This window comes from Camellia sinensis, chromosome 10 (genome assembly GCF_055761805.1).
Source record: "Camellia sinensis isolate YWXY chromosome 10, ASM5576180v1, whole genome shotgun sequence".
NCBI classification, from domain to species: Eukaryota; Viridiplantae; Streptophyta; class Magnoliopsida; order Ericales; family Theaceae; genus Camellia; species Camellia sinensis.
The window spans coordinates 66347208-66372317 of record NC_138970.1 but is presented as its reverse complement, the minus strand read 5'-3'; the positions used below and the strand labels follow the sequence as shown (position 1 = coordinate 66372317).

Here is a 25110-nt window from a genome sequence, read left to right as displayed (position 1 = left end):
AAAAAAGAGTCCAGTCATATATTGAGATATGACAATGATCTCAAAACCATTTTCCAAGACCTCCTAAGAAGCTTCATGGTGCTACACCAAAATGGCCAACCACCCATATTGATTGTTAGCATTGATATCTTAACATAGTCGAAAATGCATACTTTCCAACATTAATGAGTATAGGCACAATAGTCATGATGTTGTGCACAATCATTCAACATACCCTATACCAATCAACCTAACATGGCATTATATTTTGCCTGCACACATCAATGGCATATAACAGTTCTTGTAGGACAAATATCAGATAAATGAAAATCGAAAAAATAATTACATACTAATAGAGTATAGATATGTATTCGGTGCAAATGAAAATTAAATTTTGAAATTTGCAATTACTTTATCTATTTCTTATTTATCTGATAGTCTCTCATTCTTGTAAGAGACATAAGGGATCTAGACCCTAAAATGAGGTTGCCTTTTCATGAAAAGCATTGGATTCCATTTTAAAGACCAAATCAGAGTCATCAATCCCCCTTTTCTATCTTTGCTTGATCCTATCAAATGCTTGACAAAAGCTGTCCTATAGAATTCACCATCCTAGAAAAGACTTTTGTTTATCTGAAATTTTGTTAGAAATTAACCTAAACTGATATTACTATTGAAAAAGGTACCCTACATTACTTGCCATTCAATGGAAAGAAAATATGTATTGAACATTTTTTACATCTCAAAAAGAAGATAATCACACATGACAGTGCCAGATTAATGACATAGGTGAGCTCACAAATTGCCCAACATATTTATTACTTCAATTCTTGTATAGTTCCCTACAATTCCCTCAAAAACCAAAACAAATAGATAATTCTAACCAATCCCAAAAGAGAACATGCTAAAAATTTAAAGAAGGTCGAGATTATGAACACTACACCGAAGGTCCAACAAGTTTATGGCCTGGATTATGGAGGCCTAACCATTTAGATGAACTATCTTAAATGGGTTTGGTTCTTAGTCAAATCAGGGTTGAGAAGGCAGAATTTAAATAATCAATCCAACAGAAAAGAGTCATAGACAACTCAAAATGCAAGGTGAGGGGGAAGAAAGAAAAGAAAGGAAAAGTAGCCCTAAACTAAAAGGTATATATCTCATGGACCTATTTTAGTAATCTCTCAACTGATTATAGCACAAACACTTCTTTTGTTTAACAAATTATTTGAATTAATAGTAATCTATGTTCCTAGTATGGTGCCTCAAATCATGATTCTTCAAAGTTGGGTTGCAGAACAAAAGTCCAATAAGCAAATAGAGTATGTTGAATGGGTTTATACAGTAACATCAAAATATCCATTCATTTCTCAGTTTATACAATTCCCAAAAAATTGCTAAAGGTAATACATCCAAACCACTTTAATTTTGTTTCTCATAGGAAAATCAAGCCACCACAAGAGTAATTGTTAGAAAAATAAACAGATTTCAATAAGTAAATAAAAAATTAGTCTCATATCAGTTACATGGTTACAAAATTCAATTACCAACACATCAGATTTCACACAAGCCAAATTTCAAGTGTATATATATATATATATGGAATCAACACAACTAACAAACATAAAAAACCTAAACCTATTCAAATCATATTTTCCTAATTTTATAAACCAACCCAGTGAGTTCACAAAGGTGAAAGGGGCAGTTTCGAAGAAGGGGATTTCGGTCTAGGGTTTCATAGAATGGAGATGGAGAAAGGGAGAGAAACAAGTAGTAGAGCGAGAAAGAGAGACATACATTGAGGCATGTAGCTTGCTAAAACGAGGAGGAAAAGAAAAGGGCAGAATAAACTCACTCTTCGGTGCTTGGCGAGAAGGAGCTCCGGCGAGATCCTATACAGATCTTTGTCAACAGCTTTGGGAGCTTTTCTCCGTGGTAGAGGATGCGGCGGCGCAGGTCTCCGGCCGTGGAAAGGTTTGCCTAATGAATAGTACATATAAAGAGAAACATTACTGTGTATTACTAAAATAGTTATGTGAATTGTTGTCAATTGAAAAAAGAAGGGCGTCAATAATTTCAAATAATTCAAAACCTACAAATTAACAAAACTCATCACAGAATTACCTACAATGTTGCTTAAATTTTCTTACATGTGGGAGATGCAAGATAATGCATTAAAATACAGGACATCTAACAAAAGAAAGGGAATTTCTATTACTTAGCAAATGAGCAATTCTGGCATGAATTTAGACCATGTCTAGCAGGGACATCATTATCATTTATCATTCATTGCAAGAACCAAGGATGTGAAATGCAAAATAAGGGCATCATTGTCATTTATTAGTCATTATCCTTACAATAACTTTGTGATTGGAGAAAGGGGGGGAAGATTAATATGATTTTATAATTATCCAATCCTACTGCTCCTTTAAAAAAAAAAAAAAAAAAAAACGCGAACAAAACAATAAAGAAAAAACTAGCCATTGTGGCATTTTATCAAACACCTAGCAGACCCAAAATCAGAAGCATGAGACTTTACTCTCTGTGTGTGTAGAATCACCAACAATTCATTCACTTCAATGATTATATTGGGTAGAATATGAATATCATAATCAAAATACATAACATGTTAATCATTCTATTTTCTATATTTTTTTTCCCAAATTAAAATCATTCAAGTTGTTCATGGAACCCTTTAAAGTAGAGAAGTTTTGGAGATGTTAGAACTAACGAATGGAATGACTTTAATCTCATCTTAACAATGAATTCCATTTACAGAAACACGTCCAAAAACAGAGTGAGGGTAGAGAATGAGAAACCCAGAGACCAGAAGAGAGAGAGAGGGGTAGAGAAAGAGAAACAGAGACAACAAACTGACCTAGAACTCACGGTGGTGCTGTAGCTTGATGTCGGTGTAGGATGAACTCACGGTGTGGAGGATAAACCGTCCTCACGGTGGAGGATGAGCTCACGTTGTTCTCTGCTACAGCTTTGTGAAAGAACTATGGATAGATTATTAGGGCACAAAGTTCTAACCAAGGAGTTGAAAACAATTTAGGCGCCAACCCAAATCAGAATTTTTTTAGTGCTTTAATTTTGGGTTTATGTAAAGACATGGAAAAATATCAAAAAAAATAAAAATAATTCATAATTCATAAATTGGACGGGTAAATCAGAATTTTTTTAGTGCTTTAATTTTAGGTTTATGTAAAGACATGGAAAAATATGAAAAAAAAAATAAAAAAGACAGTAATTCATAAATTGGACAGGTAATGTGAAAGTATTCCTGCTAAAAAATAAATGTCTGTTTTATGAATTTTTTTAATCGTTAAAATTATAATTTGTTGTAGTGAGAGAGAGATACGAGAGGAAACTGATAAACACACACACAAAAAAAAAAAAAAAAAAAAAATAGTAGAGTATTTTTTTTTTCATTACTACCCAATTTGTCAAAATTTTCCATCCAAAATTAGTGACAAAATAATTTCCTCAGTAAAAGGTCTCAAAATATTAAAAATTATTAGTAACGAAAATATATTTCTCACCAAATAATCTTAAAATATTTAAAATCAAGTTTTTTTTAAAAACAAAATGTAAAATTATTGGTGACGAAAATATATTCCTCACTAATAATTTTATAATTAGTGACAAATTTTTTTCTCACCAAAAGTCTCAAAATTTTGGCGCCACCAAAAAACATTTGGCGGAAAAGCCTTCAATGACGAAACTTAATTTTTTTCTCACCTAAAAAGAAGTATTTATTAACGCAAATAAATTTCGTCACCTATTATTTTTATTTTTTTATTATATGTGACAAAATTTTATAATTCGTCACAAATTGTTCTTATTTAGTGACGAAATTTATTTTCTTCACTACTTTTCATCACCATAGGTTACTTTTGTTATAGTGAAAACAGTGTAACTAAGCATATGAGTAATGAATTTTTGAATACTACAACTGTTAGAATACTCACTGGATTCAAGAATCCCCTCACAAAAGTTGCATGGGCATGTTGTAACTGCCTATTAGGAATTAAAAATGTAGGTGTAAAGTTGAGGAGGCCGACGCTGCTACTGCTCCGACGCTGCTCCTCCACCGCTCGACGTCGATCGATCGAGAGAGAGAGAGAGAGAGAGAGAGAGAGAGAGAGAGAGAGAAAGAGGGGTAAGAAGAGATTAGGGATTTTTGGGTTTGAGATTGGGGATTTTTTTTTTTTTTTTTTTTGGGGGGTGGGGGGATGGAAAAAAAAAAGGGAGGAGCGGGAATGGAAAAAAAAAGGGGGCGGGAATAAAAATAAAAATATATATATTTTTTTTTAGTCACAAATGAAATTTAAATAATAAAATAACGTCGTTTAATTTTTTTTTTTTTTTTTTGCGGCGGGGGTTGTCGTCATCAAAAAAATTTATTTTTTGTTAAAAAATATATTTTTTTGTAGTTAATGAATTTTTTTAAAAAAATATTATTATTATTTATTTGGTAGAAGTAGGGGTAATATTTTAATGAAAAATATTTTTCACTAAAATAAAAGTTAATCTTTTGTAGTCAATGAAAAATATTTTTCTGCGGCCATTTTTTTTTTTTTTGGTTACTAAAAATCATGAACTAATTTTTTGTGGTAGAGGAAAAGGAGCGGCAATAGTGGTGAAGATGGTGGATAAGAAATGATGGTGATGGTGAAAGAGATTAGTAGTGAAGTTGTGGTAGTGGTAGTGTAAATGGAGTGACAGGGGTGAAGAAGAGGTAATGGCAGTAGTAGTGGCAGTAGTGGTAATGGTGGTAATGAAATGGTGGCGATGGCAGTAGTAATGGTAGTCGTAGAGGTGAAGTGGCGACAGTGGAAGTAGTGGTGGTGGTGGAATAGCGTTTGTAGTAGTGGTGAAGGTGGTAGAGAAGATGGGTGGTGAGAGAGATAAATGAGTGAAAGACAGATAGAGGAGAGAGAGGAGAGAGAGAGAGATAAAGTGATAAGCGAGAGAGAGAGAGAGAGAAAGAACGCAAACCCAGTGGGAGAGAGAGAGAGAACAACGCAAACAGAGAAAACGGGAGTGAGAGACTGAACAACGCAAACACAGTGGGAGAGAAAGAGAAAGAGAAAGAGAGAAAGAAAAAGAGATAGAGAGTGAGAGACAAAAAAGAGACATAGAGAGAAGAGAGATAGAGAGAAGAGAGATGAGCGAGAGAGACATAAAGAGAAGAGAGATGAACGAGAGAGACAGAGAGAAAGATAGAGAGAAGAGAGATGAGCGAGAGGGATAAAGAGAAGAGAGATGAGCGAAAGAGACAGAGAGAGAAAAGAGATGAGAGAAGAGATAGATGAGTAAGAGACACACAGAGAGACAGAGAGACAGATAGACAGACAGACAGACAGAGAAGAGTGATGAGTGAGAGAGAGAAAGAGAAGAGAGAAAGGAAGGAAGATAAAAAAAATAGATGAAAAGATATAGACAAAGAGAGTGAGAGAGGAAAAAAGAGCGAAAAGAGATAAACGAGAGAGAGAGAGACAGAGAGAGATGAGTGAAAGAGAGAGAGAGAGAGATAAAGAGAAGAGAGACAGAGAGAGAAGAGAGATGAGAGAGATAAAGAAAAGAAAGATGGGCGAGAGACACAGAGAGAAAGAGAGACAGACAGACAGACAGAGAAGAGTGATGAATGATGAGTGAGCGAGAGAAAGAGAAGAGAGACAGACAGACAAAGAAGAGTGATGAATGATGAGTGAGAGAGAGAAAGAGAAGAGAGACGGAGACATAGAGAGAAAGAAAGAGACAGACAGACAAAGAAGAGTGATGAGTGAGAGAAACAGAGATAAGAGAGACAAAGACACATAGAGAAAGAGAGAGAGAGACAGATAGACAGACAGACAGAGAAGAGTTATGAGTGAGAGAGAGAAAGAGAAGAGAGACAGAGACAGAGACAGAGAGATAGAAAGATGAAAAAATGGGTGAAAGGAGAAATGTTCAAAAGAGTAAGACGACGTCGTTTTTATTTTTTATTTTTGGTAACAGAAAAATACCGTTGCATTTATTTAAACCATTTTATAACTATATATATATGAAGCCGTCTCAAAGCCAATATATATATATTTTTTTTTAAAACTTTTTTTTTGCAACGGTACGCATTACGATCGCAAAAAATTTTTTCTTTTTTTTTTTCGACTGTAGCTGGTACCATCGCAAATACTCTTTTTTTTTTGCAACAGCAATTTCTATCATCGCAAATACTCTATTTTTTTGCGACGCCAAGTTGTGTCGTCTCAAAAAGTCACACTTTTTGGCGACGGCAAGTTGTGCCGTCTCAAAAAGTCACATTTTTTTGAGACGGTAAGTTCTGACGTCTCCAAAAGTCACATTTTTTGCGACAACAAGTTGTGCCGTCTCAAAAAGTCACATTTTTTAGCGACGACAAGTTGTGTTGTCTCAAAAAGTCACATTTTTTGAGATGGCAAGTTGTGCCGTCTCTAAAAGTCATATTTTTTGCGACAGCAAGTTGTGCTGTCGCAAAAAGTCATTTTTTGCGACGCCAAATGTGACGTCGCAAAAAGTTCCGCCTCATAAGCCCACTTTTCTTATAATGTGGTGTGGTTATGAGATATGTGATATGTGATTAGTGGTTATGAGTAAAGTGGTGTGGTTATGAGCCAAAGAATGTTGGTTATGAGATATGTGATTAGTGGTTATAAGTAAAGTGGTATGGTTATGAGCCAAAGAGTATTGATTATGAGATATATGACTAATGGTTATGAGATATGTGATGTTAATTATGATCAAAGTGGTGTGACTATGAGCCAAAGGGTGTTATGAGATATGTGATTAGTGGTTATGATATATGTAATGTTAGTTATGAGCCAAAGAGTGTTGGTTATGAGATATGTGGGTAATGGTTATGAGATATATTATTGTTGTTTATGAGATATGTGATTTTGGTTATGAGCAAAGTGGTGTAGTTACGAGTCAAAAGAGTGTTTGGTTATGAGATATGTGATTATTAGTTATAAGATATGTGATATTGGTTATGATCAAAGTGATGTGGTTATGAGCAAAAGGGTGTTGATTATGAGATATGTAATGTTGGTTATGAGTCAAAGGGGGATTGGTTATAAGATGTGGTTATGAGTTGTATGGGTAGTAGTTATGAGATATGTGATTAATGTTATGAGATATGTGATATTGGTTATGATCAAAGTGGTGTGATTATGAGCTAAAGGATATTGGTTATGAGATGTAGTTATGAGATATGTGATTGTAGTTATGAAATATATGATATTGGTTATCAACAAAATGGTGCTGGTTATGAGATATGTGATGTTAATTATGATCAAAGTGGTGTGACTATGAGCCAAAGGGTGTTATGAGATATGTGATTAGTGGTTATGATATATGTGATGTTAGTTATGAGCCAAAGAGTGTTGGTTATGAGATATGTGGGTAATGGTTATGAGATATATGATTGTTGTTTATGAGATATGTGATTTTGGTTATGAGCAAAGTGGTGTAGTTATGAGTCAAAACAGTGTTTGGTTATGAGATATGTGATTATTAGTTATAAGATATGTGATATTGGTTATGATCAAAGTGATGTGGTTATGAGCAAAAGGGTGTTGATTATGAGATATGTAATGTTGGTTATTAGTCAAAGGGGGGATTGGTTATAAGATGTGGTTATGAGTTATATGGGTAGTAGTTATGAGATATGTGATTAATGTTATGAGATATGTGATATTGGTTATGATCAAAATGGTGTGATTATGAGCTAAAAGATATTGGTTATGAGATGTAGTTATGAGATATGTGATTGTAGTTATGAAATATATGATATTGGTTATCAACAAAATGGTATTGGTTATGAGATGTGGTTATGAGATATGTGATGAGAGCTCATAACTAAGTTATGGTTAATTTGGTTCTAGTTATGAACAAATATGATTTTGGCTCATAACTATAAAAAGTGACCTGCTTACCAGGTCACTTTTAATGATGTGGCTCAATCTGAACCATTGATTTTCTATGTACCATACATTTTTTAAACAAAATGTACTATAGACTTTCCCTAATTAATATATCGATATATACATGTAAGCATTATTAATTTCAGAAAGGACAGAGTGAAAAGACCAAGACACAAGCAGTCAATGAAAAATTAATTTTAGATGTAAGAGCATCAGATGGTGCAGGTATAGTACTGATCTCAAAATTATTGCTCGCTCCTCCTCAAACTCTCCTCCAAAACCCCTTTGATTGTTTCTCTTTGATGGATATTAATGGTCTTGTTTGTCTTTGGTGAAAAGCTTTTCTCTTCACCGTCGACTGAGTTGTTAAGGCTGTGCATGTTTCATCTCTAAGACGCTCTGGAAAGTTTTCAAGGCTTTTCTTCACTTCCACTTCCACTTCCACTTCCACTTCAATTCTATTATTTTTTTCTCTGTTTAAATCTCAACTATAATTTTACTTTCTGTCTTCAGTTTTATTATAAATCTCTGTGTTCCACTGTTGCTTACCAGAAAAAAAATCCCTGTATTCTCTTTTGATTTTAGGAAACTTTGTAATCTTCTCCTCTGCAACTCTATTTTATTAACTCTATGTTGAACAATTACCAAAAATTCCCTGTTTTCTCATTTCACTTTACTTCAAAAAAGAAGAAAAAAAAAAAAAAAGAAACTTTAGATCCGTTCTTTTGGTTCATATCTTCATATCACTTTCCTTTCACTTTTCTTTCATATCTTCACTTTCATATCTTCATTTCTCTTTCCTTTCATATCTTCATATCACTTTCCTTTCAGATTCTCATTTCACTTTCCTTTCATATCTTCATATCTTCTTTTGGTTGTAGAAATCTTTGTAATTTCTTCCTCTGCCTCTCTATTTTCACTCAGTTGGCTACTGGTTTGAAACAGAGAGAGAGGTACACAACTGAAATAGAAGTGAGAAATGGCTACTGGTTTACTCGGCTTTGTTGGCCCGATTGTAGGCAAGATTGGAGAATTTCTAATGGCTCCAGCTGGCCGTCATTTCGGTTATCTATTTTCCTATAAAAGCGAGATCATGAATCTGAAAGAAGAAGTCGAGAAGTTGGATGAGAAAAGAAGTGCAATGCAGCTATCAGTTGATGAAGCAGAAAGAAATGTAAAAGTTACAGGACCTGATGTAAAGGGATGGCTGGGAAGGGTTAATAAATGCAGCGAAGAGGCCAGAGAAATTCTAAAAGATGAAGTTGAAGCGAACAAAGGGTGTCTATATGGGTGGTGTCCAAACCTGAAGTTACGTTACTCGCTCGGTAAGAAAGCAACCAACAAGGCAAAAGACGTGGCTAAGTTGCACGAAGAAAGGAAACTGACGGAAGTGGCCTACAATGAGCCTCCACCAGGGATAGAATCCACATCCACTGAAGGTATTAAGGTTTTTGAATCTAGAAGATTGATTACGAAAGATGTCATGGAGGCACTGAAGGATGATACATTCCACATGATTGCGATATGCGGGATGGGAGGTGTTGGTAAGACAACAATGGTGAAAGAAGTTGCCAAAAGAGCAAAAGAAGAGAAATTGTTCGATAAGGTTGTGATGGCTGTCGTGTCCCAAAGTCCTAATGAAAGGAGGATTCAAGGTGAAATTGGAGATAAATTGGGTTTGGAATTTATGGAGGAGACTGAACGTGGAAGAGCAGATCGACTGCTTGAAAGACTAAGGGGCACCAAGAGAATCCTTGTCATATTGGACGATGTTTGGGATCGTCTCGAACTGAATGACATAGGAATTCCATTTGGAGATGGTCATGGAGGCTGCAAAATTTTGCTTACTTCCAGATTTGATAATGTATCCAACGATATGAATGCTCAAAAGAAATTTACACTTGACGTCTTAACTGAAGAAGAAGCATGGAATCTCTTCGAGGAGATGGCTGGAATTTCCAATGACACAAGTCACACAAGTACTGATTTGTATATCACACAGAAGAAAGTTGCGGATGAATGTGAATGTTTGCCGATTGCTATTGTTACAGTTGTGAGGGCACTCAAAGATAAAGATAGGCATTCATGGAATTCAGCCCTTCTACAGTTACGCAAGTCCATGGTAAAAAACATCAGGGGAGTAGAAGAAAAGGTGTTTAAATCTCTGGAGTTAAGTTACGACTTCTTAGGAAGTAGAGAAATTAAGGAATGCTTTTTGCTCTGCTCCTTATATGCTGAAGATTTTAATATTCCAATTGAAGATCCCGTTAGATGTGGTGTTGGAATAGAGTTGTTTGAGGCCATTGATAGCGTTGCCGAAACAAGAGACAGAGTACATGCCTTTGTCGATGACTTAAAAAAAGGCTATCTATTGATGGATGGTGGACGAGACGGTTGTGTTAAAATGCATGATATAATTCGTGATGTTGCTACATCAATAGCATCTAGGGAGGAGCATTCATTTATGGCAAGATGTGACCAAGCATTGAAAGAATGGCCGTAGAAAGAACGACACAAAAATTACGCTGTAATTTCATTGCGATGCACTGGTACGAGCAAGCTGCCTGATAATCTAGAGTTTCCAAAACTCTATCTTTTACGGCTAGAGGACAATCATGCATCAAATCTACCAAATCTCCCAGATAGTTTCTACGGAGGGATGAAGGAACTCAAAGCTTTAAGCATGTTGAATGTGTACATAGAAGGATCACTGCCGACATCCCTGCGATGGTTGACCAACCTCCGAAGCTTGTCACTATACAAATGCGGACTGATCAATGATATATCTGTAATAGGAGCATTAGAGAATCTAGAAATTTTGAGTTTTGAAGGCACCAAAATTGAGGAGTTGCCAAAAGAAATAGGTCGGCTTTGTCACTTGAAGCTACTGGATTTGTTACAATGTGGTGTGAAAAGGATTTGCCCAGGTGTTTTGTCGAGCTTATCAAAGCTAGAAGAGTTGTATCTTGGGTCTAGCTTTAATGATGAACACGGGATAGAAGAAACTAAAGCAACTTTCACTGAGCTGTGTGGGTTGTCTAATTTTACGACATTGGTCATTCACCTGCGACATTTTGCATACTGGCCAAGTGACTTGGTCCTTACGAATCTAAAAGCATTCAATATAGCCTTTGGCAATATATCCTTTACATATTCTCAATTACAAAACCAGTTGTATCTCTGGGATCTTCACGAGAGCGATCTTATGGAGAGTGAGTTCAAGAATCTTCTCAAGATCACTAAAATTTTAGACCTAAGACGAGTAGTAGGTGTGAAGAATGTTGGTGGCTATGATTTAGACAAAGATGGTTTCAAAAAATTAACACAATTGCTCTTGGAAGATTGTCAGGATCTGGAATATGTCATTGAAACAGCAGATGGGGTTCCAGTTCCGCAAATAGCCTTCCCTGTGTTACAGTTGCTACATCTTGAAAATTTAGAAAAATTGAAAAAGATTTGTCATGGCCAACTACCAGAGGAGGCCTTCAGTGCGTTGACAGAGCTGGAACTGCGAGACTTGCCCGCATTGACACATTTGTGGAAGGGTCCTACTCAACTTGTACGGCTCCGCAACCTCACTTCTCTAACATTGAGTAATTGTGATGAACTGGAAAGCGTGTTCTCATTATCCATAGCCAGAGATCTGATGCAACTACAGGATATTGGTGTATTTCATTGTCGTAAGATGGAAGTACTTATTTCGAGTGAAGAAGAAGGAGATCAAAATGAGATAGCATCAACAACAGAAACAACAAATAAAATTGTGTTTCCTAAATTTTATGATTTCTTTATTTGATGAATATAAAGATAAAAGCATCACAAGAGAGGATGATGAAGATAAAGAAAATCAAAATCAAAACCATTAACGAAAATATGTGATGATTTTGAAATCAAAATAAAAATCATTCTATTTTTATTTTTTAATACCAGCCCTAGAACAAAATCAAAATCATTACATTTCCAGATCTGATGATGAAGAAAATAATATGAGGGTATTCTTTGGAAATTGATGATGAAGATAAAGGCATTTTGGTCTTTTCATTGTGAGGGAACATCGTCAGTTCATGCCCACTTGCACCACGCTCACGTGCACTGCACAGCCGGTTAGAATACACAGAAAAACTAATGGTGAACGTTACTTGATCAACCACAGGGGGTTATGTGGTGATATTCGAAAGTCAATGGGGTAATCCACACGTGGCTTAAACCATAGAGGGTAAAGTAAGGTTTGCTCTAATTATTATTCATATCCTAGTACAGGAATTGGCTTTCTTCAAGTATATTAATTGGCTAACTGGTCTAGTTGAGAGTGTCGTGGCCAATCTCAGTAATCCGAACTATTAATTTCGTGCAAGGCTAGCTAAATAAATTATTTAGATATTAATAATTACATGATTAAATTATATTTGCCTTAAAGAATAAGAAATGCATTTTTATTTATTTATTATTATTTTTTTTTTTGTAGATAGGATGGACTAATGTTTTTTTGAAATCATAGATGTCATTGGACAAATATATTGCTAATGTAATCAAATTAATTTTTACAGGAATGATTTAATAAGATTAGAGTTCAAATCTCATTTTTGAAAAGAAGCCTAACCAACATCCTCACTTGCAGGGGTGTCTTTGAAACAAAATCTTCAAAAGAGGGTAAAAAACGAAAATATAAAATTTAAGGAATGAGAAGTTTAAATTAGTGTAGAATTTAGGGGCAGGTGAGCGAATATGAAGTCTTGAATGGAAAAAACTCGAAACGAAGAGAAGAGGAGGAGCCGAGACGTTGGGGGTGAGAGAAGAAGCAGTGAAGCTGTTCCCATAAATAATCTTGTCAATGGCTTACGGAGACACCGACCAGGATTCTACAGAGAGTTAAGCGCTTCTCTCTCAGAGGTAATTTGATTGTTTCTTGATTCATTCCAAACACCAATGCTCTTGTTGATCATAATGATCTATGCAAGTTTAGGGTTTTTTATTCTGTTATAAGGTTACATAATCATTGTTCATGTTTGGCTCTCAGAACGTTTCATGAATTTTTAGGGCTTTGATCACAAATACATTTTTACTGTGGAATTTTTATTTATTTATTTATTTGTTGAATGTTAATATTTATTTTTGTCTAAACACTCCAAGCAATCTTGGGCTAGTTTCTAGCATTTTGTTGATGAAACATAATTTTTGAAATCACCCTTGCTCTGGGGTACAAAATGGACTTGTGTCTTGTGTTGATAATCAATCATTATGTGTGACAAGAGAACTGATAAAAGGAGGCACTTTAAAACTCGGAATGGTTAGTTTTGTGGTGGGTATAAAGAATGAGTATGGGATTTTTCTACTTTTAAAGGAGGTTGTCGGAATTTTAGAACTAGGGTTGGTAGAGATGCCAACCAGTAAGTATTTCAGGACTTTAGGTGTTGAATTATGGCCAAAAGTAGTTTTTTTTTTTTTTTTTTGGGTATAGGGTTGTGATAAGTAGAGTTTTGGGGATCTAATGAGGCTCCTTTGGGCTGTGAATTGTTAACATTTATGAAATAGCAAACTACAATTTTAATGGAAGAGGAGGGGGGGGGGGGGGGGGGGGGGGGGGGCGGGGAAGGAGTAGAGTTAAACAATCCCAAATAAAATTGATAATTTTCCCTTTTAATATGCTGCAACTCTTCTCTTGAACTATTGAATTCTTACTTACTCTCATGTCAACGCAAACAGCCAGATATAGTTAGAATAATCTGCTTGGTGATTACAGCAATGTTTTAAGCAAGTTTTTCTTTAGACCTCTGAGGGAGGTTAGATTGGAACTTTGTTTTCTTTTTAATATCCACAAGTCTGCTCACTATTTACATTTTTAAGTTAAAGGCCATTATAATGATTTTGGAATTTTGGTGACGCTGCTCATTCTTCATTAGTCAGTTTTTATGTCCTTTCAAATTCTTTCTTGTTTGATGGTTATTATGGGTTTTGCATTTCTTTCCTTATCAATTTTTGTGGTGAACACACAGATGGCTAGCCGGTCTACCCGGTCGAGGAGGCCACCACCCAGGCAATAGCCAGAACAACAGTCAAGGGCCAAGTGGACAGCACCCCTGACTAAGATACTAGTGGACTTGATGGTTGACCAGATTCACAAGGGGAATAGACAAAACCATTCTTTTGGCAAGAAAGCATGGAAGTGTACAAGTGATGACTTCCAAAAGAAAACTGGTCTTAAATGGGATAAAGAGCAGCTGAAGAACCGATACGCTGTATTAAGGAGACAGTATAGTATTGTAAAGTTGCTTCTTGATCAAAGTGATTTCAAATGGGATGAAACCACAGGCACGATCATGGCTGAGGATGAAGTCTGGGACAAGTTCATTAAGGTATTTTCCTGTCCTCTGTTCTCGTCAACACTTACAAACAAAAGTCTACACCTGCCTGAATTAGGAGTAAAGTAAATATTGAGTGTAACAGTAACACCATCCTATGTGGTGTCACCGGCCAAAAAAATACTGCAAATAGGATTAAGTAGACATCTCATCTCCCGCTAACCCAACCAGGTAGTGCTCTCAACCACATATTAAGATTGCTCATTGGTTGGTAATATAGTCACGTGGTATCATTGTTACACCTAATGTTTATTACTGAATTAGAGGAACCTCATTAGCCTACGATATGGCAGCAGACTTTTTTGGATGCTGTAACGATAACTTTCTTTGTCAAGGAATCTATAGGGATTCTTTAGTACTGCAAGGGAATTATTATTTAGAACAATTTATTCCATGTATGTGGGCGAGTGAAAGGGAATTTGCCTATATATATAGGCAGGTTGGATTGGTTTGTTGGCGGGATGACAAATTGTAACCTGTAGGGCAACTGACCCACCACCAATTTTTACCATCTACCCCTCCCAACTCAACTTGCTCACCTTTTGAAAATGCATGGATTGGTATGGGTCAATTTACTGCTATCTGCAAGGCTATAAATGGAATTGAGATGCCGCAATTGAACCAGCTGGACCTCTAGTGGATACCAAAGCTCAATAGTTTTTGCAATACTTTGGATAGCAATTACAATACTATTCAACCTCTCTTCAATAAGGTATGCTTCTTTGACTTAAGCTTATTTATTTATTTAAGCTTCATTGCTGTGGGGCATCCCTAGATTTTATTTATTATTTTGCTATTTTCATTTGACCTTTTGGGCTATAATGAGAACACAACATATTTTGGATGGAATATGTTGTTGGATGCAAAAATAAGAACGGCAAACTACACTTGATATTAATTAGTATTTAGGAACCAAATTCCGTTTTTATTTGTTGTATTTCTTTAGACAAATTATTGTTAATTCTTGTAGTTTGTTTATATCAATTTGGTTCTTATAATTTTAATTGCAACAATTTTACCTTTCAATTTTGCACATGGTATCAATTAAGGGACAAAATGGTTTTTTAATTCCCTTCAAAGTTATTGAAGGATTCCAATTTCAAATGATTCATTCCCTTTTTAATAGATCATTTTGCCTTTGATTTTTATTCAATTTTTTAACGGCTATTATCACTTGGACTAGATTGACACAATTTGAAAAATTAAAGGGCAAAATTAATATTACTGAAACCAAATTGACATGAGAGGCAAGTATAGAGACTACATGTATAATTTGCCCTATTTCTTTTGACTAAAAATTTAGCTAAACTAATATGAATTGAACTGTAATTTTGCGAACTTTGACCAAGTTATTTGAAGGGTAAATTACCAATAAGTCTTAATAGTTTGACTTAATTCCCATCAAATCCTAGTAAAATCGTTGCTAAAAATAATTTTTTGTAACGATTTTTTGTACGTCACTAAAAATTAACAATTAGTGACTTTTTTTGTTACAGTTTTTAAAAAATTATCATTAAAACTTACAATTAGTGACATTTTCTGTGACGATTTTTTCAAACTGTCGTTGAAAGTTGAAAATTAGTGACTTTTTTTGTGATAATTTTTTTCAACTGTCATTAAAACTTATAATTATGACATTTTTTGTGACAATTTTGTCAAACTGTCGCTGAAAATTAATAGCCAGTGACGTTTTTTAATAGTGTTTGATGAAATGTACCATTAATTCTCATAGGACATATTGGACAATAAGTACAATCATGACAATTTTTTGTGACAAAATTTTCAAACTGTCACTGAAAATTAACAACCAGTGACGTTTTTTAATAGTGTTTGATAAAAAAACGCCATTAATTCTCATAGGACATATTGGACAATAAGTTTACATATTAGGACTTACATGTAAGTCCTCTTATTTAAAAATACTAAAATTGTATTTTGGATGGAAGAATTTAGGGGAAATTACACACACACAAAAATAAATCAAAAAAAAATTGACCCTTGTAAGAAAATAAACCATAAGTTTTAATTTTGTCAATTTAAAACCTGAATTTTTTATTTGTTTTCAATCTCAGTCAATTTGCCTATTTTTGTTAAGTAAAATCAATAGAAAAATGGGTCTATTAGTCATTAAACTCAATGAAAATGGGTATTTTAGATATTTTATGTATACCTACATAATAACTAAAGTACTTTTTTGAGGGGGTCAATTTTAGTTAAAAAAGTAGACAAATGATTTAGATTAAAAACAAATTAAAAGATTAAGGTTTAAATTGATAAAATTGAAAACTCAAAGTTTATATTGTTGCAAGGGTCAAACATTGGAGGGGGTTTTTTTTTTATTTTGTTATTATCCCTAGAATTTAAAAAGGTTTTGAGGTTAAGAAACAACCATTAGTCCCTATAGTTTAAACGAAATGTCAATTTAGTCACTGTAGTTTCAATTTAAACCTTATATTTTCAATTTTGTTGCAATGTGGTCTCGCTATCATTCAACATTAGAATTTTGCACGGATAAATGCCACATGCAAAACTAAACTAACGTCGTTTTGTTGCACATCCCCAAGAAAATAATTTTGAAACGAAATGCAAGAGCAAAACATAAAAAGCGCCAAAGAAAAGACCTATAGGCGCGCTTGACCGATACTACCCCTCTACTATTTGACCACCCTACTACCCCCGCTAACACCAGCGCTGGCAAGATCGAAATAGAGATAGACATAGAGAGAGCTTGCGGCGGCAATGACGGCTGGGAATGGGCGAGTGAGGGTATGAATGGGTTAGAGAGGCTCATTGGAGTTGAGATGGAGGAAGAATTGGTAGGGGTGGGGTTGCAATGGGAAGATGAGGTGGATCTTGTAGGTGGGGGGTCGCTAGAGATGTTAATGGCAGATTTTGAGAAGAGAGAGGGAGGGGAGGAGATGGGAAATAATGGGTGATTGCCAGAGGTGGTCATGGAGGTCGATTGTGAGAAAGGAATGTAAAGAAGTGCTCTGTTTACACTGTGGGTCTTCTTCTCTTTGGCCTTTTCTTCTCTTCTACGTTTCGTTTCGTTTCATTTTTTTATTTTTATTTTTTTTTGTGCACGCACCAAAACGACGTCATTTTGGTGCACTACACAAACACTACAAGGAAAAACACTATAGAAGATCTAGACTCGTCTGAGTAGCAATTCCAAAGAGATTTTTATAACTTATAAGGTTTTTGTTTTACTTAGAATTCTTGGGAAGAACTTTTGAAATGATTAGTTTTACAGTGTTATTTTGTAAGGTTAATCATCTAAAAGTCTTATTGATAAGGTTGATATTCCATTAAGTCCTCCTTCCTTTTTTTTAGGGTGATTCTATTTACACACCACAAATCCTTTCAGTATACACCACTTGCTTACTTCACCCCACAGAAATTGAAGCTTTTAATTTTGTCTCAATACACACCACTAATTTTTAAATAATACCAAATTATTCTCATCATCTTCGACCCTAACCCTAACCCAAAACCTTGTCCATTACTAGCCATTAGCCACCGACCTCTACCCCTCTCCCTTTCTCGTCGCAACCCTTATTGTAATAACCCTCACACTATCCTAGCCATACTCATATGCATTCATGTGTTTTTGTCTTGTAAACTTGCATTTCGAGTCTTGTCCTTGTTCGTTTAAGTGTTACAGCATGTTTTGTACCCTGCTTGGTGTGAGTTTAGCTGAGGGTGTCTTCAGTCTAGAATTTCCTTGGAACCACTTTGTTTGACCTCTACCTTCGCCTTGACATACAGGCCGAGGTGTGAATTATCTAGGTCGAGATGTTACCCTTGCACCTAAGTGATCTTGTCCCGGAGAGGTATGACCTAGACCGAGGTGTGGCACATCTAGGCTAGGGTGTGGCACAGCTTAGTCAAGTGTTGTCCTTCCTAGCCGATGTCAGTATTTCCTACTTGCCGATGTCTTGTTCTTAGCCGAGATCATTACTCGCCAGAGTGCCCATGCCGTCTTGCTTGTTGAACACACTTTGTCATAGTTTTGTCTTGTCACTCAGCCACCTTTCTGTGTAGCACCAACCAGCCGCTGCCACGTGCCTCTGTAGAAGGTTAAGTCAGCCAGCAGATCTAAAAATGTATCATTTTGCTATATGTCTTTGTTTGTGAGGAGAGAGAAGCTCTAGAAGAAGAAGAAGAAGTTTAGAGTGAGAGAGTGGGTCTTCGAGCTTGATTCCTAGAGATCAAACCATTAGATTCGCATATTGAGGTTAGATTCTTGATTTACTCTTGTCATTCTTATTGATCATCTAGCTGCATTGCATGATCGAACCCGTTTTGCATGTCGTGCATCGATTTAAAGTTGGTTTTAGAAAGAGAAAATGGTGTTCATGTGTTTTCGAAAGAAAGGTCTTGTTTGATCTGAAAGTTTGCATTAAGTTTCATGTTTTTGTGTTCGTTCTCAATAGATCCTTGAATATAGGTACCCAGGTCCATGTTTTTAAACTCATAGCATGAAATCTCAGATTTTGTAATAGCAAATCACGATCATTGCATTCATCTCCCTCGTGTTCATGTTCTTCATGTTCATCATGCTCTTCAAGAAAGGGGAAACCTAGATTTTTCCCGACTTCATTCCGCTGAATGTGGCCATCGAGGCAACACCTCGGCAAGGAGGTATGGGACCTCGGCCTAGACCTGGCAGTTGCCCAGCATGTTTTCCCCGAGATAAAGAACTGTGTTTGTTTTGATTTGACCTAGTCTTGAGGAATGCCGAGATCATCTGCATGCATATGAAACTTGTTTGAAAGTGCATCCAATAGACCTTGCCATGTGTTTGTAGGGTTTGGACTTGCCTTGACCTCGACGTTTGAAGAACTAAGTGAGTGGTATTTTTAATAAAGCTATGTTATAATGCTTTGATAAAAGCCTTGTTTTGCTTCGTTTTGGAAAGTATTTATAAGCATGAATGGTTATTCCTAATTGGAAAATATATATATTATCTTGCTTTGATGGCATTCTTGGAAAGTTCGTACGTGCTAAGGGACTATAAGCATTTGTAGCACAAAGTTTGGAAGTCCGTACGTGCTAAGAGACTATAAGCAATTGTAGCACAAAGTTTGGAAGTCCGTACGTGCTAGGGGACTTTAAGCATTAGTAGCACAAGTCCTTAGTGTCCGGGGACTATAATGCAACGACACCATTGAATTGAGATATCTCCCTTGTCTTGCCTTGTTTTGTCTTGCTTGCCACTGACGGTTTACCGCGTGGGTTTTGTTTGCCGAGATGTCATCACTTGTATTATAATGATGTTAGTAAGCATCTTTTGAAACTTGACAGATTTGCTAGATGGACTTGGTTCATCCTTTGACTTGCACTAATTATGTTATGTATTATTTGATAAAGATCTTGAATACCAGTCATGCAAACCCCTTTATTTCTTATACCATTCACTGAGTATCCAAGCTCACCCTCTCTATATATATATGTAGGTGATGAGCAGGAAGGCGGTGACGCCTAGGTGTGACTCGCAAGCTTGTTTGGGTTTTTGCTATGTCGACTTAACTTGTATACATGTCGGCAGTCTTGAAAACTATGCTTCTCGGCTTATAATGTCTGTAATTTACACATGTCGACTGGAGAAGCCTTTTGATCAAGATGTAAAATGTATTTTGTATTTTATTGTATTTGTATTCAAGTTGTAATACTATGTAAAGTTGTATGCCATTCCATGTAATTTACGCACTGCTCTTATGGACCATTTGTATTTTAAAATTATTGCTTCCGCACTTGTGAGCCCCATATATATTTATACTTTGTTTGTGTATGAATTTTGAAAGTTGGCCTTCGGTAATCTCAGATTACTGGCCATCACGGCACTAAACTACTAGAGGCGGTTTGGGGTCGTGACAGATTGGTATCAGAGCACGCATTCCTTATAGTACGTTATTCACACACGTTGAGTCCTAAAGAGCATAGGATGTCCCTTAGAATAATTTTAGGATTGCATCATATTGCTTGTTACTTGACAAGGTGTGCATCATCTCGGCATAACCATTTGTTATTTGCATACATGGTTCTTGGTTCAGTTTGTTTTAAGGTTGCATTTTGCCTACTCATAGCATCATGAGGAGAGGTAGACCATCAGTTGGCCGAGATCAACCAGAGGATAGATTGGAAAGACTAGAGAGACTAGTTGAAGGTTTAACTCGTGAGTTGAGGCAGATGAGGCAACAGAATGCAAGTGCTACATCTACCCCGGCCGAACAGACGGATGGCTGACATGCAGCTCCACCTCTTCTAGTGCCCCAAGTGCCTCCACAGCCAGCCTTGTATGGGGAAGGGACGATGACTTTGATTAAAGAGTTCAAGAAGATGAACCCACCGAGATTCGCGGGGGGCATAGAGCCGATGAAGGCCGAGGCATGGGTTTTGGAAATGGAAAAGCTGTTCGAGATCTTTCCTAGCACCGACACTCAGAAGGTAACATTAGCAGCATTCACGTTAGACGACGACGCTCGAAGGTGGTGGATGATGATCTGGGAGGCTAATCCTGGTTTAACTTGGGCCAGATTTTTAGAACTGTTTTACAACAAGCATTTTCCGCTTAGCGTTCAAGATCGCAAGACCACAAAGATCCAAACTCTGACACAAGGCAGCAGAACAGTGGCAGAGTACGACCGTGCCTTCACCGAATTGGCGAGATATGCGCCTCATATGGTCAGTGATGAGTATAGGAAGGCCAGGAAGTTTGAAAGTGGACTACGTGGACCAATTCAGGATCGGGTCAACATGCTCAATATGCCGACTTACGCCGAGGTGTTAGACAAGGCCATCTTGGCGGAAGCTAACTTAAACCGATATCAAAGTTCAAGAGAGTCAGAAGAAGAGACAGAACTATGAAGGTCGTCGGATGCCGTTTAATGCCAAGAAGAAGGCGAATATGGGCAGTTCCAGCAACTCAGATCGGGATGGAAATGCTAAGCCGACGTGTGCGAGTTGTGGGAAGCCGCATCTAGGGGTTTGTCGTTGGGCGACAAGAGCCTGCTTTGAATGTGGCGAGATAGGCCACCGCGTGAAGGACTGTCCAAAGGCAAGAGCTGGTGATGGTAAGAAAAATGGGAGCACCTCAGGCTCTGCACAAGGAAGCAACGTTGGAAGGACACAGATGAGACAGGGCAAAGTTTTTGCTTTAGTGCCAGGAGACACCCAGAATGCTGAAACGTTAGTGTCAGGTACACTCTCAATTTGCTTTCAAGTTGCATACGTCTTGATTGATTCGGGCTCTACACATTCATTTGTATCTGTTAAGTTTGCTGAGAAGTTGAATAGACCGTTAGAACCCCTCGATTATGTGCTATCTGTATCTACTCCATCTGGGGGAACTATAATTATTGCATCCATATATAGGGCGTGTGTTGTGATGATTGAGGATGTAGAATTATTAGCTGATTTGATGCCATTTAGCATGACTCACTTTGATGTCATATTGGGAATGGATTGGTTAGTAGCGCATCATGCATCCATTAATTGTGTTACTAAGAGCGTTACATTGAAGACCCCAAACAAAACCGAGGTCTTTTTCCAGGGTAAGGGAGTAGTGCCCCCACCCTACTTAATCTCATCCATGAAAGCCTATAAGTTGATCCAAAAAGGGTGTCAGGGTTATTTGTGCAGTATACTAAGGGATTTGGATGGAAGTGTTGAGTTAGCCGACATACCAGTTGTTAAGGAATTTCCCGATGTCTTTCCAAATGAGTTGTCTGGCCACCTAGTCGATAGAGAAAGAGTTTACCGTGGACCTCATGTCGGGAACGCAACCTATCTCCAAAACACCCTATAGGATGGCCCCCGCTGAACTTAGAGAACTGAAACTACAGTTACAAGAGTTGTTGGATAAGGGATTCATTAGGCCGAGCACTTCACCGTGGGGAGCACTCGTTTTATTTGTTAAGAAAAAGGATGGCACCCTTCGCCTTTGCATTGATTACAGAGAACTTAATAAGGTAACCATCAAGAACAAGTACCCATTGCCTAGGATTGACGACTTACTTGATCAATTACAAGGGGCACGAGTCTTTTCCAAGATTGACCTTAGGTCGGGCTACCACCAGCTGAAAGTTAAAGTCGAGGACATTGAGAAGACTGCTTTTCGGACAAGGTACGGCCACTACGAATTTTTGGTAATGCCTTTCGGAGTGACCAATGCTCCTGCAGCGTTCATGGACTTGATGAACAGAGTCTTTAAGCCGTATCTAGATGAGTTCGTAGTTGTTTTTATTGACGACATACTAATCTATTCCATGAGTACAATTGAGCACGAGAATCATCTGAGGCTTGCCCTGCAAATCTTGAGAGACAAGAAGCTGTACGCCAAGTTGAGTAAGTGTGAATTTTGGCTTTCCAACATCTCATTTTTAGGACATGTGATTAATGAAGAGGGTATATCAGTTGATCCGAGTAAGATTGAGGCCATTGTGAATTGGCCGACGCCGACCAACGTGTCCGAGGTTCGTAGTTTTCTGGGCTTGGCAGGTTATTACAGAAAGTTTGTAAAGGACTTCTCAAGGATAGCAGTACCATTGACACAACTAACTAAGAAAGGAACAACATATGAATGGACCGATGATAGAGAATCAACCTTCCAAGAGTTGAAGACGAGATTAGTTACGGCACCAGTTCTTGTACTCCCGTCGGGTAATGAGGAATTTCAGATCTTCAGCGATGCTTCACATAAGGGGGTTTGGGTTGTGTATTAATGCAAGGGGGCAGAGTCATAGCATATGCATCTCGTCAGTTGAAGCTTCATGAAAAGAACTATCCAACCCATGATCTAGAGCTAGCAGCCGTGGTGTTTGCTTTGAAGATTTGGCGCCACTACTTGTATGGAGCCTCTTGCCAAGTTTTTACAGATCATAAGAGTTTGAAGTATTTGTTCACCCAAAAGGAACTGAATTTGAGGCAGAGGAAATGGCTTGAATTATTGAAAGATTACGACATGCAGATTCAGTATCACCTAGGTAAAGCAAACTCAGTAGCCGACGCGTTGAGTAGAAAGTCAATGGGAGGTTTGGCATGCCTAGCCGTGATTTCAATGGAGTAGACTACTATTGGGGAAGTAAAGACAAGGCAAATGGAGGATGGATTCCTAAAGAAAGTAGCCGACGAGATTACCACCAAGCCGAAGTCGGGTTACACCCTTGAGAATGGAGTGCTTAAGTTTGAAAGAAGATTGTGCGTGGCCGACGTCCCAGAATTGAAAAGAAGGATTTTGCAAGACTCTCATGGATCCAGATTTGCAGTTCATCCAGGGAACACCAAGATGTATCAAAATGTAAAACAGATCGTTTGGTGGACGAATATGAAAAGAGAGATAGCCGAGTTCGTGTCTCAGTGCTTGTATTGCCAACAAGTGAAAGCAGAACATCAGAGGCCGGCAGGACTTCTCCAACCTTTGCCGATTCCTGAGTGGAAATGGGAAGACATCTCCATGGACTTCGTGACTGGGTTGTCGAAGACACAGAAAGGGATGGATTTGATTTGGGTTATAATCGACAGGTTAACTAAGTCAGCGCATTTCTTGCCAGTTAGGACTTTGTTCAGTGCCGATCGACTTGCTGTGTTGTATATGAATGAGATCATTAGACTTCATGGTGTGCCGATGTCCATCGTGTCAGACCGAGATCCAAAATTTGTTTCTAGATTTTGGCAGAGTTTACAAAGGGCTTTGGGGACCGAATTGAGGTTTAGTATAGCTTTTCATCCGCAGACCGATGGCCAAACAGAGAGAACAATTCAAACACTTGAAGATATGCTTAGACTGTGTGTATTGGACTTCAAGGGAAGCTGGGAAGTGCATTTGCCATTAGTAGAGTTCGCTTACAACAACAGCTACCAAGCTAGCATTGGCATGGCGCCGTATGAAGCCTTGTATAGGAGAAAGTGCAGATCGCCGATATGTTGGACCGAAGTAGGAGATAAAGCTTTGATCGGCCCGGATTTAGTTCAAAGGACAATTGAAAAGATTAAGCTTATCCAACAGAGAATCAGAACCGCCCAGAGCCGACAAAAGAGTTGCGCCGACCAGAGAAGGAAAGAGTTAGAATTCGAAGTAGGGGATCATGTGTTCTTGAAAACCTCGCTGATGAAAGGAGTTTCAAGATTTGGGAAGAAGGGTAAATTGGCACCCCGTTACATTGGACCGTTTGAAATTCTTGAGAAAGTTAACCCGGTTGCCTACAGACTTGCTTTACCACCGAGATTAAGTCAAGTTCATAATGTGTTTCATATCTCGATGTTGAGAAAGTATATACGGGATCCACTACACGTGATCGATCATTTCGGGATTGTGGTTGATGAAGGCCTAAGCTATGAAGAAGAGCCGATACGCATCATCGATAGACAAGTGAGACAATTGAGAAATAAGGCAATACCGATGGTGAAGATTGAGTGGAAAGAGCATTACGGCAAGGATGCTACGTGGGAAATGGAAGAAGAAATGAAAGTCCGATACCCGGAGTTATTCTCGAACCAAGGTAACTCAAGTTTGGGGACCAAACTTCTTTAAGGAGGGTAGGATGTAATAACCCTCACACTATCCTAGCCATACTCATATGCATTCATGTGTTTCTGTCTTGTAAACTTGCATTTCGAGTCTTGTCCTTGTTCGTTTAAGTGTTACAGCATGTTTTGTACCCTGCTTGGTGTGAGTTTAGCTGAGGGTGTCTTCAGTCTAGAACCTCCTTGGAACCACTTTGTTTGACCTCTACCTTCGCCTTGACATACAGGCCGAGGTGTGAATTATCTAGGTCGAGATGTTACCCTTGCACCTAAGTGATCTTGTCCCGGAGAGGTATGACCTA

General features: G+C 37.4%; 1 protein-coding gene and 1 long non-coding RNA gene across 2 annotated transcripts in view; both read left to right on the top strand.

Moving 5' to 3' along the window:
• The first annotated feature begins 8158 nt into the window (after positions 1 to 8158).
• LOC145800455 (disease resistance protein At4g27190-like) lies at positions 8159 to 11718 on the top strand. Its single transcript, XM_082890133.1, has 2 exons — positions 8159 to 10389; positions 10426 to 11718. Exons 1-2 carry the CDS (start codon positions 8902 to 8904, stop codon positions 11716 to 11718), a joined length of 2781 nt encoding a protein of 926 aa, XP_082746259.1. The 5' UTR covers positions 8159 to 8901.
• Positions 11719 to 14858: 3140 nt separating this feature from the next.
• LOC145801154 (uncharacterized) overlaps positions 14859 to 25110 on the top strand; it is a 29422-nt gene continuing 19170 nt past the window's right edge. The window contains exon 1 of the long non-coding RNA XR_014342141.1: positions 14859 to 14993. This is a non-coding gene — a long non-coding RNA (uncharacterized LOC145801154). The remainder of the gene's footprint in view (positions 14994 to 25110) is intronic.